This window comes from Lissotriton vulgaris, chromosome 11 (genome assembly GCF_964263255.1).
Source record: "Lissotriton vulgaris chromosome 11, aLisVul1.2, whole genome shotgun sequence".
Taxonomy (NCBI): Eukaryota; Metazoa; Chordata; class Amphibia; order Caudata; family Salamandridae; genus Lissotriton; species Lissotriton vulgaris.
This window is the reverse complement of record NC_141699.1, coordinates 9179004-9196023: the sequence shown is the minus strand read 5'-3', so window position 1 is coordinate 9196023 and position 17020 is coordinate 9179004. Positions and strand designations below refer to the sequence as shown.

At 47.7% G+C, this 17020-nt stretch overlaps 1 protein-coding gene across 2 annotated transcripts in view; it reads right to left on the bottom strand.

The window, feature by feature from the left end:
- Nucleotides 1-17020, bottom strand: part of HIRA (histone cell cycle regulator) — a 436977-nt gene that overhangs the window by 110188 nt on the left and 309769 nt on the right. For both annotated transcript variants that reach the window (XM_086942648.1, XM_086942649.1), the window contains exons 17-19: nt 6990-7094; nt 4972-5120; nt 2224-2385 (exon numbers count right to left, since the gene is read on the bottom strand). In XM_086942648.1, the coding sequence (XP_086798774.1) occupies nt 2224-2385; nt 4972-5120; nt 6990-7094 (416 nt within the window). The remainder of the gene's footprint in view (nt 1-2223; nt 2386-4971; nt 5121-6989; nt 7095-17020) is intronic.

Here is a 17020-nt window from a genome sequence, read left to right as displayed (position 1 = left end):
GACTTTACCACGAATACAAATACTCCGCATGGCATTACCACGCGAATTTTACTTCGCAAGTGGCTTTACCACGCAGCTTTTTAGAACGCAAGTTCTAACATCGCATTTAAAAAACGTTACGTTCAGCAGCTCTTACTTCCATCCACCATTGAAATATGCGTCAAAACACGTCTACCAAAACTAAAAAAAGGACTACAATTATGACGTACACGCCACGTCTTTGGTGCGGCTCTTTTCTTTTACTTTTAAATGACACTGTAGTGCGTTTTTTTAATGTATGTAGCCTGCTCATTTTATTTTTTATTTTTTTATGGGGGGGGAGACCACCCCAACCCCCCAATGCCACGCAGAACTTACAAGCAGGACGACCAAAAGGAATACCACTTGCGTGGTAAAGACGGTCGTGGAAGGCACCCGCGCTGAAGAAACGTTTGCGGGGTAAGTGGATCGTTGATAACGTCATGCGTGGAAAAGACTTTGTTGTAAATGATGTTTCCTGTAACTTTGATACCGAAAGAAGACAAAGATCACCAAAAATTAAACACACTGTAAAAAGCTTTGCGAAGACACCAGCTTCCTGACTGTAACAAATCATACCACAATCAAAGAAGACCAGACCGGTTTTGGTGATGGTGTTGTGATTGTGTGGAACTGCCCTTAACGCCAAAAAGAGGCAGCTGCCTGGGTTGAATGGAAATATCTGTATGAATGAATGAATGAATGTGGGTTTTGTAGAGCGCATAGTAACCCGGAAGCATCCCAGCGCTAAAACCGAGACAGCAGAGATGGTGGAGTGCCAAGGAGAGGAGTAGGAGTGGATCAGGGGAAGAGGTGAGTTTTCAATTGTTTCCTGAAGCGGGAGTGATCGGATTCCGTCCTTAGTTTGAGAGGGAGGGTGTTCCATAGCCTAGCCGTGTTCACTGAGAATCGCCGGCCTCCTGTACGTGCCCTTCTCACTCTATGGACTGTAATCAGGTGTTCGTGATCTGAACAGAGGGATCTTGTGGCTTTATAGGGCGTGATAACGTTTTTGAGTATGGGGGGGCCCTTGTCCTGTAAGAGTTTGTGAGCCAGACAAAGAGCCTTGAATTCGACTCTTTCTTTTATTGGGAGCCAGTGCAGGAGTTTCAGAGCTGGTTTGGCCGAGGATCTGGCCGGGGTTTTGGTAAGAAGTCGGGCCGCGGCGTTCTGAATTCTTTGCAGTTTATTAAGGGTGGCTTCAGGTGCTCCAAGGTAGATGGTGTTGCTGTAATCCAACCTGGAAAGGATCAGGCCTTGGATCAGCAGTTTCCGGGAGATTTGTGGGAGCAGGGGCAGAATTTTCCTGACTGATCTGAGAAGCCCGAAACAGATCCCAGCGTTTTTTTTAGCTTGGGTTTTAAAGGACAGGTCTTTCTCTATCCAGATTCCCAAGCTCTTGATCTCTTCCTTGGGGGCCGGGGGTTCTCCCAGGCAGATGGGCCAGATGTTTGGGGGAAGGGTGGGCCCCTTTTGACTGAGAAGCATGATTTCTGTTTTGGATCCGTTGAGTTTCAGAGCTGATTTGTTCATCCACCCATGGATTTCAGAAAGGCAGTTGTGAAGATTGGGTGGTTCTTGGTTGGGATGGGATAGGGATAGGGATACTACCAGTTGGGTATCGTCAGCGTAGCTAATAATCTTCACTCCGAACGGAATCACTACCTCCTCCAGTGGGGACATGTAGATATTAAATAATGTCGGGCTCAGCGAAGAGCCCTGTGGTACTCCGCACTGGAGGGGGATAGCTAGGGAGCGGGTGTTATTCTCCCAGACCTGGAAGGTGCGGTGGTTTAGGAATGACGAGAGCCATGCCAGAGCGATACCTTCCACCCCGATGTCTCTGAGTCGTATGTCTCTGAGTCGATGTATGAATCATTGAAACAGTATGGCCTTCCACAGAAAGTAATCAAAACAATCAAATTAATGTACCCCCGACCCAGAGCTAATATTATTACCAATGGATGCTTTCTAGTAATATTGCTCTCTACAGAAGTACAAGACTAGGATGCTTGCTCTCTCCAATTATGTTCATCCTTGCACTCCAACCCATTCTGGAGAAGTTGGTCTCTTCACTACCTCTCACCATAACCTAACTCCTCGAGCCCCACACAATTTTGATGTTTGATTTACTGACATTGCTTGTAGTAAAACTACTAAGATTTACAAACACTGCTTTCAATCCAGTTGACATTGAGTACTCACCACACAGAGAGAGCAGCAGCTGCAGTCAGAGCCATGACATAGGAGCCTGTACAGTGCAAGGTAGAGATGGGGGACGGGAGGACGATTGGGGGCAGAAGCCGTCGTCCACAGCCTGAGAATACAGAGAGTGTCCTCTTCTCGCAGGCGACACTAACCACTTCACTAGGAAGAGAGAGACCACACCAGTTAAGAGATGCACAGCGTGTGTATCTACAGCTACATTCCACGAACATAATAGTCACTGACAACAGTATTCGCTTTAGACCTGAAGTGCTGATCTTTTTTCTGAGATGCAAGAGGTCACACTAGTGTTGAAGGCAAAGCCCATGCAAAGAAGCACCCACATCTGACACATAACACTTACCAAGAGGGTGATCACATCGCAATTGGAAAGAATAATCACTGAAAAAGCAACTATTTTAACATTCTATCCTTCGCTTATATTCTTTTCCCTACACATTTAGGAGCAGCGTTTAAAAAAAGGAAACCAAATTCACTCTGGTGATCACAAACAATATCAAAACAATTTACATACTGATCACACTACAATGCAACATCTTTCCAACCAAGCACAACCCACAGTGTAGAGTGACACCTATCCGGCAATGAACTGAAAAGCTAAATAAATGCACATATAATACAATATTTTTATTTCAAGAGGATTGATTTCTCATAATTCTGCGCTTCTCCAGGTTGATGTCGCTTAAACTCCCCAATGGTAATTTCTCAGCTTTCCTAAGTAACAGCGCTGTATTGCCATTCCCACTTTCGGGAGCTCTGTTTTATAGTACTGAAGTATAGTGTCCTTTTGAGACTGCTGTTTTATCTGCCAGTTGCTTTTCCAGCTTACTATTCTGTTCTGGTGCCAACTGAGGTTATCATTTTAGGTTTCTGTGCAGGTTTAGTTTTTTAATCTTAAGATGACAGTGTATCTGGGTCCTACTGCTGGTTGAGTAGTATTAATATTAGTGTAAAAATCCGAACCTGCATACTCTGGCTGCTTTACAGTATTCTTGGGTTCCAGCTAGAGTATACATTTCCAAATTAATTCAGCAGGGTTATGCAATTACTTTCCCTCATCATGCACTCTAAGGTAAAATAAATAAATCTGGCCTCCATTCTTCCAATTATGGTAAAAAGAATATTGATGGATAGGATTCCTTTTATGACTTTCTTTGTAGGTAAAAAAAAGTTAATCCAGAAAAAGTTTCAGTAACAGCACGTTAATAGTGTCCGCGTAAAATGATCGACATTGGTGGAGTCACACAACCCCATGAGACTTTGGAGGACCATATGATCTGTTACCAGTCCCCTCAATTTTTCTGCATGCTCACAGATGGTGAAGCAAAGGGGTCAAACAATGAAAACAAAAACAAAAGGCAGAGAACCATATTCAGAAGTGGAAGCAAGAGGGCAATAAGCAATCTGTAGCTGCTGTCCTGTTGTCGTAAAAATCAGAAATACCATTTGTACTCCTAAGGGTTATTCGCTCACACAAATTCCTGATATGAAGCATGCTTGCTCATAAGCAGCTGGGTAGTGTAACCATGTGGTTCATGTGCAGGTTCAATCTGTTTACGTCACATCAGTTGTGCAGTCAGCTGAGGGCCTTGAACATCCTTTGAATCAGGTCATTCCTTCTGACAAGCTCTTCATCACCGACAGATAGGTATTACTATTTACTCTCTTGAAAAACCAAGGAGCAGGAAGTTTCTGAGAGGTTTCTGTTGCATTCCTGGTTCATCACCATCTACTCACCTAATGCTGTTGCACAGGGCCTCATTGCTAGTGAGACAAACATTGAAAAAAGTACTACCGGAGGTGGTTGCACTTGCACTCCTATGGTGGACAAGGCAACATACCTTGAGAGAAACAGGAAGTCTGTCGTTTTTAAAAAGCGGAAATGCTCCCCCAGTCCTGATGGAGAGAATATCTTCCTGCTATTGGTAGCCAGATTTTGAAATTTCCCTGCCGTCCACACCAAGTTCAGATTGAGCTGGCTCAGATGTGCGGTTTTCTGACCTCCTGTCTGGCGAGCCGTTCTCAGGGGATATCTTCATCAATAAAGGAAATGGAATTTCTGAAGGAGTGAGCTTCATTGTAGCAAGGGAAACACGAACTATACAAAGGAAAGGCAATGCCTTTCTCCCACATCATAACAGGTTGAAATAGTTTTGGGGAGGTGGGGCAGGAGGCGTGAACATGCAGTCTAGGATATTTAAACAGAGGCACTCTTCATATGTGAAATAATGAAGCCAAAGGATGCCAGTCATAGAGGGATTATAAGAATTTACAAGGGGGTGCCTGTAGGGAGAACACCCCCAGCAGGCACTCAAACAAAAAGGCCTTTGCCAAAAACCACAAAATAAGTTGCCCTCGCCGTCAAGTCTCCAAAAATGACAGGAGCCACTCTCAGAAAAAGAAAGTGCATTTTGGGTTCGATTCTGACACCAAGATCAAGCATTTAAGTTGCAAAATCTGGTAAATGGGAACATCTCCAGTGAGCCTGCATCATTATAGAGCTCAAAAGGGGGAAAACACAAAGGGCTGAAAAGAGAACTGCCCATGTCATGGTGGCACAACTTCACAAAGCTACGAGGAGGACTTTCACCCAACATCCAGACTTCATCAACACATCACCTGTCTCTAGCAGCAGAGCAGAAGTAAACTGAACTTGATCAAACAAAGTGATGTAAACATAAGGTGGTGGAGTTCGCTGAGCCACAGGTCAGGTTTGGAAGCTCTTACCAACTGCCAGCTGCTGTCAGGATTCGACTTGTGAGAACGGTTTCCCATTCTTTTCCTTCGCGGATACACTTTAACCGGCTCAGTTTTGAGCCTGCTACAGATGTCACCTCGTTCTCGACTTCTATATACATTGAGGGATCGGAGCTGATCTGCAAATAGGAAAAGAGGCAAAACCTTTCTTTAGCACCTGTTGAGAACATATAGACAAGGTGGCTTTATGATGCAAGAACATATATGACAAGGTGGCTTTATGATGCAAGACTGGGGAGGATCTCTTTAGTGTCCCTAAAAGAAGGAAGAACAAGGCTAAATAGCTTAGTTCCTGACCAATACATATGTGGATTTTGTAAATACTATAGGAAAACGATGCTGGGTAGTATGCAAATATATCCACGAATGGCCCAAGAGGCACAGAGTGCACTAAACAAAGGATTTCCTTCTATTTATCCAATAAAGTATTAATGAACTTTCAAGAGGTGATATACATTCTAAAATAGATCATTTAGCAATACTTAAAAAATATCCAAAATGGATATTATGGGTTGAACAAATACCAAGGGAAGAGGCTGCTCTTTTTCAACATTACAGGTCTTTCTCCTGTTCCCGGAAGCACAATACACTTGTCAGCTATGTTCAACATCTTCAAAAAACTACAGAGCATCTCAGCCCTCGTAGGCCTTAACTTTTACTGCTGCACACATAACATGCAAAAACCATGTTTTTGTCCAGAACACTCATCACAGGCGACACAATGCAAGGACTGATTATCTTCAATGCTGGGAAACATGGATTCACTCTTATGGCTCATAAAAATGATCTCCTAAACCTACTGCTTCATCAACATCCAGGAGTGCAAACGCAGATGCAAAGAAAACAATGACACTCAAAGTGACAATACACAGTTGCAATCAATGAACCCAGAGAACATAATACCAAGTCACTACTTTGCGATAATATATAGTTTCTAATTTCTACTTCATAGACACACAAAAAAACCTCGAACCTCTGTCTACCTGCACACCTCTGGGCAATGGATGTATCTACTAACCTACAAAGCGCACAAGCAACTAGTAAAGCCCTATGCTTCCTAACATTAAAGTCATGCACCAACAGTTTAATGAATAGGACAAAGCCATCAAAACAGGACAAGGACCTGAACAGAACAAATCATCACAGGATGAGTGAGGCTCCAACCTGCAACCATAATCAATTGGTAAGGTTTGAGATTATCGATTGCAAGACGAGTCCTTGCCAATGTCAAATTGCACGGTAAACAAAATGCCAATAACACACCATAATGTCCGGCCACCACGACATCGTAACACCAATCCACTACCACAACTTAATTACCTAACACTACCACACCATTAGGTCCGGCCAGTACTACACATAAGGTTCAGCCAGTACTACAGGGTAAGGTCCAGCCACTACTAAAAACAAAATCCAGCCAATACTACACCACAACATCCACCCACAACCGTCCAATAATGTCCACACAATACACCCAAGTTACTAAGACACATTACCATTGAACACCACACAACTTGCTCTCACCATAGTTAATGGAAAAAACGCATTACTGCAAAAACTGTCAGAAGGACCGCAAATTTATCTACTTGTCAAACTAAAAAAAGTTCTGAATTGTCTAGCCAAGGTCATCACACAAACCAACAGAAGAGGCCACATTATCTTCGTCCTAAACCTATCGCCGCTTACTGTCAGCCTTCCTTTCATGCAAGTTGTATCACAGTTTAATACTCCATAGATGAGAGTCAGTCTCTGTATCACCACACTGCACTCTGTCAGACCCTCTCTAAATCTTCATAGGAGGTCATTCATATACTCACCATGACAAACCCTTAAACTGGTCCACTGGTTTTAAAGAAATAGATTACATCCACAAGTTCCGCAATAAGTCAACAGCTTCAGTTACCAGAGACATAAATAAAGCACAGTGAGATTGTATTGCTATATCATGCTTTTCATACAATATTTATTTCTGGGGTGTGTCTACTTACCTGGAGGGTAAAGGATTTTTGAAGGACTGGAGATGGCAATTTGAGGATTAATGCTGGAGCAGCAACACAAGTTACTTCCTTCTCTGTCGTTGGCGTAACCTGGGGCTGGACAGAAAGAGAATAAACTTCAAGACGGTGACATCTTTTACGGCCACAATATTTTAGGGTGCAAATCTTGAATATTAAGGCCTGGCACATGCCTCACATAAATAAATTGTTAATCCCCATCCATTGATGGGCCCTGAAATCACATTAGCAGTTGCATAAACGCAATGCTCTGCGTCATGGCAGAAGGACAAGTGAAAGATAGTTACCGGAAACAGAGCACTAAAGGAGTAAGCATCTGGGGAAAAAAAGGCAATGACATCAACTGGCAGTTATGTTGTGGTAATAATCATTGCTTCTCTACTTGACCAAACCGTGTAATTCAGTGCAAATTGTTTCATGACACTCATCTTCAATTCTATGTCAGGAACAAAGGTAAGAACTTTTCAGTTATTCCCTTATTGAAACTTACAGCAACCAAACGTAACTAAAAAATATTCACTGCCCAAACTACATGAGCCACAATATTCCATGTTATTTATCAACCTGCCAGGAGATAATCTAGTATTTGTTGAACAATTGATAGAACTCGTTGCTGAGAGCAACCAGTTCTGCCTCACACATCTTCTTTGGGGACTTTAACCTTTGCTAGGGTAACACTGCTGTATCACACCTATCCCTCTTTCTGACCAACAGTTGCAGCTCAGTTGTTCTCAGCCCGACCCTCCTCCCCCAGTTGAGAATGGCACAGTAAGGGGAAATCCAACCACAAAAGACACCTTGCATCCAGCCGCCCTACACCTTGGACAAAAGAACCCGAGGTGCACCTAAGCCCCCAGGCCTTCCAACTAACCTGCCCAGCTGTTGGTTCCTCCCAGAAGTCTTTCTAGATGAGCCTGCAGCTAAAAACCAAAACCGAAAATCCCCATTGAAAACAACAAGGCACCCGACGGCAAAACAGCTCCCTGCATGCTGGGTGCACTTTGTGTGCTAAACCGGATCCCCCTTTGCCCTGAGCCTAACACAAGGAGCTTGGCTCCCAGAACCTTGTGGCCTGCTCGCCAGCAGCCACCAACCAGAGGCCCTCTATCCCCTATTGAATAACATTGGGCCTCAGCACTCTGCACCTGGCCGCCCTAGTGTCGCTGAGGGTGTAACAAAAGTGCACCCTTGACCCTGGGGGACCCCCGAGTCTAACCCCAGAACACCAACTCCCACAACCAAATTCTTACTTTAAGACCAATAACACTATTTTCCTCCATAGGATAACATTGACTGTTTATTTGTGAAAATATTTTAAGTGTGGATTTGGAATACCTAAAGAAATTCTTTAAAATTCTACTAACAAAAACGTTTTTACTTACCTGTTTACAGGAAATGTCCCAAGGCAGTATCCAGGCATACTGCACGGTGTAAGAAAAGTAATCTCAAAAGTAACTTACCTGTAATTTTACTAAAAATCCTATACAATTTATTGCATTTACAAAGCATTGCATTTCTCATTAACAATATTTTGAGTCTATAATTTCCGCCTTCTGCATTATAAGTTTCTACATCAGTGGTATTACACGCCGGTTCAGCTGGTTCGATATGGTCTTCGGGCTACTGCTCAGTGTGCAGGTGTGTTACTGATGACGCTGACTTTGTGCACCTGGCCTGGGGAAGCTCGCGTGTGTATGACTTCTGGAGGGCGGTGACCGAGAGGCTGACTGTCATGACGTCGACTGAAGTTAAGCTGGATGTGCGCCTCTGTCTTTTGGGCATTGCTTCTGGTGTGTCAGCGCAATCGCGACGGCTTGTGGTGCTGGCGCTACAATTGGCTAAGAGGAGAGTTGCTATAGGATGGGGAGGGAGGAGGGCGCCTGATGTGCAGCTGTGGCTGACTGACATGGCTTACTGCAGGGACCAACTGCACTGTTACTATGAGGGAATGCCGGAGAAGTCTCGCCCGCGAGACGTGTGGGCTCCGTTTACGCTCTATATGCTGTCCCTAGCTGATACTGATAGCGAGAGGAGTGCGTCCGCTGACTTGTCAGGGGGAGACCGGGAATCTGCTTGAGTGCAACCCGAGTGTGGGAGAGATGAATGTCCTGTGGAGTATGTATGCGCTGTGGTACTCATTGGGGTCTTTACGTGTGCTATGGGAGGTTGGCATGGCCCAGTTGCCTTCCGGTGCCTCGCTATGGTTTGTGTACAGTGGGAGAGACTGTTTGATAGTTGCCTACCCTATTGACGTGCTTCTTGCCGTCTACTGGACCGGCTGACTTTTGGACACTGTACACATCGAACTTGGAATGCTCACTCAGACCAGGATGGGAAGGGTTGGGGGGGAGTTGGGGTTGGTTGTTGCTTGACTTTGTTTCTGCAAAACTTGAAAATGAGACCGAGATCACATGAGGGCTATACGGCCAAAATCTACTGGTGTGCTTTGAACACTGCATTTAGATCGTCTGTGGTGCCTTCATGAGCTAGGTTTTTCGGATCATGCACTTGTGCAGATGATGTAAGTTACTAAGCTTGTCTATATTGTATGGTACACTGATTGCGGCCGGCCCTGACAGTGGGTTGTAGGCACACCGCTGTGTATATGAATAATGTGCAATAAAGGTCTACCAAAAAAAAAAAAAAAAAAAAAAAAAAAACACACAATATTTTGAGTCTAAACAAAGTGCATATACAATTACAATCCACACTGTATTACATTTACTGCAAGTTATTTATCACTTACCTGTGCCAGGCTTGCTTGGTTCTAGGAAATAAAACAACTAAAAGAATATTTTTATACAAAAACAATTGGTCTGAAGTTCAGTCTTTGAGTGTGTGAATTTATCTGCTGACTGAGTGTGTACAACAAATGCTTAACAATGTCCTCTGATAAAGCCTTACTGCTCAACCACAATACCACAAATAGAGACAGAGGTACTATCTACCTTTACTTCTGCCTACCTTTGGGGTTCCACTGGACTCTGTGCACACTATACCTCACTTTGATATCAGATTTGAGCAGTAAGGCAGTATCAGAGGACAGTGTAAAGCATTTGTTGTACACACTCAGTCAGCAAATGGTCTCACACACTCGAGAACTGAACTCTAGGCCAAATGTTTTGTATCAAAATATATAGTTGTTTTATTTTAGAACCAACAAGGTATCAAAATATACTTTCTCAGAATGAATAACTTTAGTTTAAATACTTTGCAAATAGGCAATAGACTTAAGGACTGTAGTTACAGTTGTTGCAATGGGCAATTCTTCCGGAACGACCAACACTTCAAGAAGTAAGTTGGGATGTTGGAGGATAGGTAGGCACCCAGGAGTTGGGCGCAGGGGGCTGTGGGGCGCCGGGTAGTCTTTTGACGTCGGGAAATCTTATCCTCTGCTGGTCGCGGTTGGAGGGGTCCCTTGTTGTGAGGCTGCAGGTGTCATCTGGGTCATCGAGGAGGGTCCTTGGGCACTGGATTTCAGGTCACAATCGCCGGGGAGACGTCCTCAGGGTCTTTGTCCACTCAGGCACAGGCCCGGCTCGGCGGGTGCAGAGTGTGCTGGATTCGAAGTTCCTGGCTGGCACCAGGGGTGTTGCTTTTTGAGCCGAACCACTGCTCGTGGGAGTCCCAGTCTTGGTAGAGTCTCTAGGCAGTCAGGTCCTCCGGGGTTTTTGAGGTTGCGGACCACGGAAGTCGCCGGAGTTTCGCAGGATCAAGGATCAACAGGCCGGTAGGACTGGGGCCAAGTCAGTTGGTGTCATCCTCTTGTTAGCAGCTGCACGGCAGGTCTTCTGGTTTCTTGAGCTTCTTGCTGGTTTCAAATCGGGATCTCCGGAAGGAAGGTTCAGGGTGCCCCTAAATACTAAATTTAGGGGCGTTACAGGTAGGGTGAGGGCAGGGACCAATGGGTCCCTGTCCTGGGGTGAGTACACCCCCTATCCTGCTCCTCTCCTGTGGGAGGGGGGCAGGAGCCTATCTCTGATTGGGATGGGCTCCCCATCCTCAAGATGGCGAGAGCCCGGAGTTGTGCTTCACCTTGCCTCCCCCACCTGAGGGGTAGAGTTGGCAGAGGCTGGAACACCCCCTTTCATTCCTTGGGGTTTCCCGCCAGAGTAAGGGTCAGAACTGGTGGGGGCCTGGGGAAGCTAACAGAGGCGGCATGCCTTGAAGCTTCCCCTGCCCATCATGGGGGAGGAAACCTTGCATCTCGCCAAGGACGTGCATTGTTGCAGGCCCAGGAGAGTAGATGGTTCTTTACCCAGGGGTCCAGCAACATGTCTGCTGTGTGTCAGCCTAGGCAGCCTCTCAGACAAGACGTGGATTGTAGGTTAGGTTTAGGGGCAACTCAAAGTTGCCCTCTGTAGTGCATTTGGCATTAAAGCCCACACTGGCATCAGTGTGGGTTTAATGTGCTGAGAAGTTTGATATCAAACTTCTCAGTCTTCAGTGTAGCCATCATGGTGCTGTGGAGTTCGTATTGACAACCTACCAGCACCATATACTCTTAAAGGCATCACTGCACTTACAGTGCCCAGGAATGGCCCTGGGTACTATAGGGGCACAGGGCTCATGCACATGTGCCCACACCACCGGCATAGTGCGCCCAGCTAGAGTGGTGACTGATGTATGCCAGGGCAGTGTGTTTGTGGGCATGGCACACAGGGATGTGTGCCATGTCAGCTCTTTGTTTAGTTCTGCACCAGGGCACTCAGCCTGCAAAGGCAGTGTGTGGGTGTCAGGGTGCAGGCCCCCTAAGGGTGGCCCAATAAGTGCTGTAGCCCTTAGGGGTCTTCTCTGGTCACAATGCCCTGGGTACCTAGGGTACCATTTACCAGGGGCTGATGTGTGGCCAGAGATGCCAATTGGGTTTAGGCTTTAGTACAGTTTTTAGGGAAGGAACACAGGCCCTGGGTACCTGATTGGCAGGGACCCAGGTCACACCAAGATAAAGTGCATCAGTTATCAGGCAAAAAGTGGGGGAGTTACTGCAACAGGAGTAGTAGTTTCTGTCCTGTAACTCCAGTTCTGTAGTAGGGGTATCTCTGTTATAGTCATAATCTAGTGAATAGTCCCGCTCATGAGCGTGGACCCCGGAGCAATCAAAAATAATCTCTTAAGGTATCTTAAAATGCAGTCCTGCACAGACACTTAAGAGAATTTAAAGACAGATAATGCAGCCTATATCCACAGGCTACACTGTCCAGTACTTCAACTAGACATTCCACCAAAAACCACAAACAGCACAGCTTGCCTAGTTTTCTTCATAGAGAAAAACTTCCCCTTTTACCAACAAAGCCTCTGGAATGATAGAGAGGAATGGGAAAACAGACAAGCCCCATAGGCTGCCATTATGTGGCTCAAAAAGGAATACCGTGCCTTTAAGAAAACTTTCTAGAACTTTCTCAGTATCCCAGAATGCCCAGCAGGTCCCATTTACTTTCAGTTCTTTTTGAAGGCGTATAACGCTAGACCTGTAGCATTCCGAACATGAACATCTTACTCCACGGGGGAGGAGGGCGGGCGCTTATGACTATAACAGAGATACCCCTACTACAGAACTGGAGCTACAGGACAGAAACCACTCCTTCTGTAGTAGGGGATCTCTGTGTATAGTCATAATCTAGTGAATAGAATGGCAAGCCCATCCCCACACCAAAGCGGCGGTGGAGAAACCACCACTACTGTGCAAACATATTTCGCAGCGAAGCCTGTCCAACCTGAGCATCTGCCCTGGCATCAGAGTCCAGACAGTAATGCTTAGCAAAATATGGACCGACATCCAAGTGGCCGCTCTGCAGATTTCTGCAATGGGAACATTACGTAACAAAGCAGTCATGGCAGCTTTGCCCCTCGTGGAATGAGCCTTAGGTTTACCCCCTAAGGTCTTATTAGCCTTTTGATGACACAACTGTATACAAGACACGATCCACCTCGAAATGGACTGTTTTGAGGTAGCAAGACCTGTCCTGACTGACCCATAATTGATAAACAATTGGTCTGACCTATGAATATCCTTAGTTTTATCCAGATAAAATTTCAACACCCTCCTGACATCCAGGGAATGTAGAGACCTTTCCGCTGGAGAGGAAGGATTCTGAAAAAACGTAGGTAAAGTTATGGTCTGGTTAACATGGAAATCAGAAATAACCTTAGGAAGAAATTTAGGGCGAGTACGCATAACAACCTTAGCAGCATGAAATACAGTATAAGGTTCTTGGCAACACAACGCCTGAATTTCACTCACCCTGCGGGCCGATGTAATGGCCACGAGGAACGCCGCCTTCCAGGAAAGGTGCTGCAACGAAGCCTTATGAATAGGTTCAAAAGGTTCCTTCATCAATCTGGACAGCACCACATTCAATTCCCATGAAGGCGAGGGAAGCCGTACGGGAGGAAACACTTTCTTCAAGCCTTCCAAAAAGTCTTTGATCACAGGGATCTGGAAGAAGAAGGTCTGTGAAGGGCATTTCCTGTAGGCAGTCAGCGCAGCGAGATGAACATTAATGGAATGAAAATTAAGGCCAGACTGCACCAAATGTAAAAGGTACGGAAGGATGACATCTTCCTTACATGTCGTTAGATCATAATTCTAGGACTTGCATCAGATGCAAAATCTCTTCCACTTGTACGCATAAGAAGTCCTAGTGGAAGGTCTCTTGGCTTCCTTCAGTATGTCCATACACGCAGGGAGATTCAAATGGCCATATTGCACTATCTCAGGAGCCATGCCGCCAAACTCAAAGACGAGAGATTGGGGTGCACCATCTGCCCCCCGAACTTCGTGAGGAGGTCCTGACGGCACGGCAGCCGAATGTGAGTAAGGAGAGACCGGTGAAGCAGGTCAGTGAACCACCACTTCCAGGGCCACTCCGGGGCAATCAGTATCATCCGCGCCCTGGACTGGGCCAGCTTGATAAGCACCGCCGGAATCAGGGGAATGGGTGGAAAAGCGTACAGAAAGCAGTTCGACCAGTCGATCCATAACGCATTCCCCAGCATTCCCCGCTGGTAGTACCTGGAGGCGAAGTCTCGGCATTTGCTGTTTTTGGCGGTGGCGAACAGATCCACGTCTGGAGTGCCCCACCTGGCGAAAACGGCTCCGAGTACTTCGTCGTTGATGACCCATTCGTGGTTTTCATGGATCAGTCTGCTCAGTGCGTCCGCCTGAACATTCTGCACACCTGGTAGATAAGTAGCCGTTATCGTCAGTCCTCTGGCAAGAAGCCAGTGTCAGATCGCCTGCGCCTCCTGCGACAGGGTGCGCGATCTCGAGCCCCCCTGCTTGTTGAGGTAATACATCGTGGTCGTATTGTCCGTCTGTACAAGCAGAGAGTTGGTCTGGAAGGACGGATGAAAGGCATTCAGTGCCAAGTGAACAGCTCCTAGTTCCAGAAAATTGATGTGCTACGTGGACTCCGTCTGGGAACACGTTCCCTGGATCTGTAACTCCCCGGAATGCGCTCCCCAGCCGTGGAGAGAAGCATCCGTCACGATAGTCTGAGTGGGAATGTCCTTGTGGAAGGGAACCCCCTTGGGGAGATTCTCCGCTGAACACCACCATTTCAGAGACTGTAGAGCATGCAGAGACAGTTGTATCTTGTCTTCCCAGTTTCCTCTCCTCTGGTCCCACTGATCCTCCAGACACTCCTGCAGCGGTCTCATGTGTAGCCATGCGTGTGGCGTGAGGAAGATACAAGAGGCCATCGACCCCAGTAGAGAAGAAACCGTCCTCACTGTCGTAGATGGAGCGGTCATAAGAGCCTGAGCCTTCCGAAGGAGTGATAAACGTCTTTCCTCCGAAGGAGCGTATTTATGGAGGCTCCCAAGTACTGTAGGCATTGGACCGGAGCCGGGACGGACTTGGACATGTTGATGTGCAACCCCAGTTTGTTCAAGAGAACGGACGTCTTCTAGAAGTGCGCTTGAACTTCCGAGAAGGAGGATGCCTTGATCAACCAATCGTCCAGGTACAGGTAGACAAACACCTTGTTCTTTCTCAGGTGTGCCGCTACCACTGCCATGCATTTGGAAAAGGTCCTGGGCGCAGACTTCAGCCCGAACGGTAACACTGTGTATTGATAGTGATTGGCACTGACTTGGAATCGCATGCATCCTATAGGTCTATCGCGCACAGCCAGTCTCCCCTTTGCAGTTGAGGGTAAATCTGGTGCAAAGACAGCATGCAAAATTTTACTCTGCGAATCCACTTGTTTGCTTGCCGCAAATCCAGAATAGGCCTGTACTTCCCAAATAGGATCTCGCCCGAGAAGGGCAGGTTGGCCACCCTCTGTTGGGCTTCAGGCTTCAGTGATGTCAATCTGAGCCAAGCGTGGCGCCTCTGATTAACTCCATGGCAGTACCCGTGGGCTGCCAAGAGCGAAGAGTCTGCAGCTGCGCTGATCAGCTGGTTCGACACCAGCAATCCCTCATTTAGGATTTCCATAAAATCCTCCTTCTTCTCCCAGGGGAGGAGGTCGGCGAACTGTTGGAGGGACTCCCACAGCGCCCGATCATAGCGCCCCATCAGCGCAGATGCACTGGCAGCCTTCATGGAGGTAGCGCCGTCCCGCATACCCTCCTGCCCACTGAGTCCAACCAGCGACTCTCCTTGTCCGGAGGTACACTTGAAGACGGGGTGGTGGCGTGTTGCTTCCTCGCCGCCGTCACAATGACGGAATCCGGAACTGGGTCCACTCGGAGGAAAGCCGGGTCTGCATCAGGAGTTTTGTATTTCTTTTGCAGTCTGGAGGGGGCTGCCTTCGTCACCGCCGGAGTGAGGAAGAGCCCCATGGCGGGTTCCACTAATCCAGGCACCAAGGGCAACAGAGGCCTAGATAGGTGCTTCTTGTGGAGAGTCTCAAATATTACGGAGATCGTAGGCGTGGGCACAGTCAGTTGGATGCCCAGCTTGCTCGCACCCCTCAACAAGACTTCCTGAAAGGAGACCACGTCGTCCACAGGGGATACCCTCGTCTGAGGGGAGTCTGCTAGAGTTGGTGAATAGTTCCCTGCGCTGGAGGAATCTGTGGTGTACCTAGAACGACCCCATCCTGCGGTGTCGTCTGGATCTCGTCGATGAACGACGGCGACTCCTGGATCTGCCTCTCGGTCTGGAGCGAGATCTAGGTCTTCTGGGTCTTGGGCGTTCCGCGGGTGCTTGCGGCGGAGCCTGCGGTGGTAGCCTGACCGGGGACCTCGGCCAAGGTGCTCCCTTAGGCGGCGTAGGGAGGGTCAGTGAGACCGACCTTGGAGCCCGTGGCGGTCCATGTGGAGGAACAGGAGGAGGAGGTGGCGAAGGAGTGCGCTGCTGCGGCTCATTAGGCAGTGGAGGAGGAGTCGGTGACTTCGGCTTGGGGGGGCGAGTATACCACAGAGTACACCGAGCCCGGTGACTCCCGCATCTTCTTCCTTGGTGTAGGCGATCGAGAGGCAGCGCAGCCTGTCGGTGACCGACGTCGCCGTCGTGCCCCAGAGGATCTGGAAGGACTCCTGGCTCTAGAACGCCTCCTGGAGGATGATCTCTTCTTCTTAGGCGCAGAGCGCCTCTTCAGCGTAGAAGAACGCCTCCTCGACGCAGACGAACGTCGTCTCGACGTCGACGACCTCTGCCTCGACGACGGGCTTCGCCGCCTTGACGCTGATGACCTGCGCCTTGACGTTGAATGTGATGATCTCTTTCTCGACGCCGAACGTCGAGGACGAACGGCGGTCTCGCCTCGACGGCGAGCGCCGACACCGTCTGGAATCCTCACGACGTCGAAGATGACGTCGACGACGATGATGATGTCTTCTGCGACGACCTCGACAGCGGTCTCGTCAGTCCCCTCGACGACGGACGTCGCCTCGACCCAGAGCCCTGGGGAGACGAGGAGCAGATCGCCGTCATGCCTCTCTACGCCATCGAAGTCGACGGAGAACGGCGCCGCTTTTTGGCCTTCTTGACGCTGGGGAGCCCCCCCAGAGGCCTCAGCATGGGCAGAGGAAGCAGATCCAGCATGCCCATG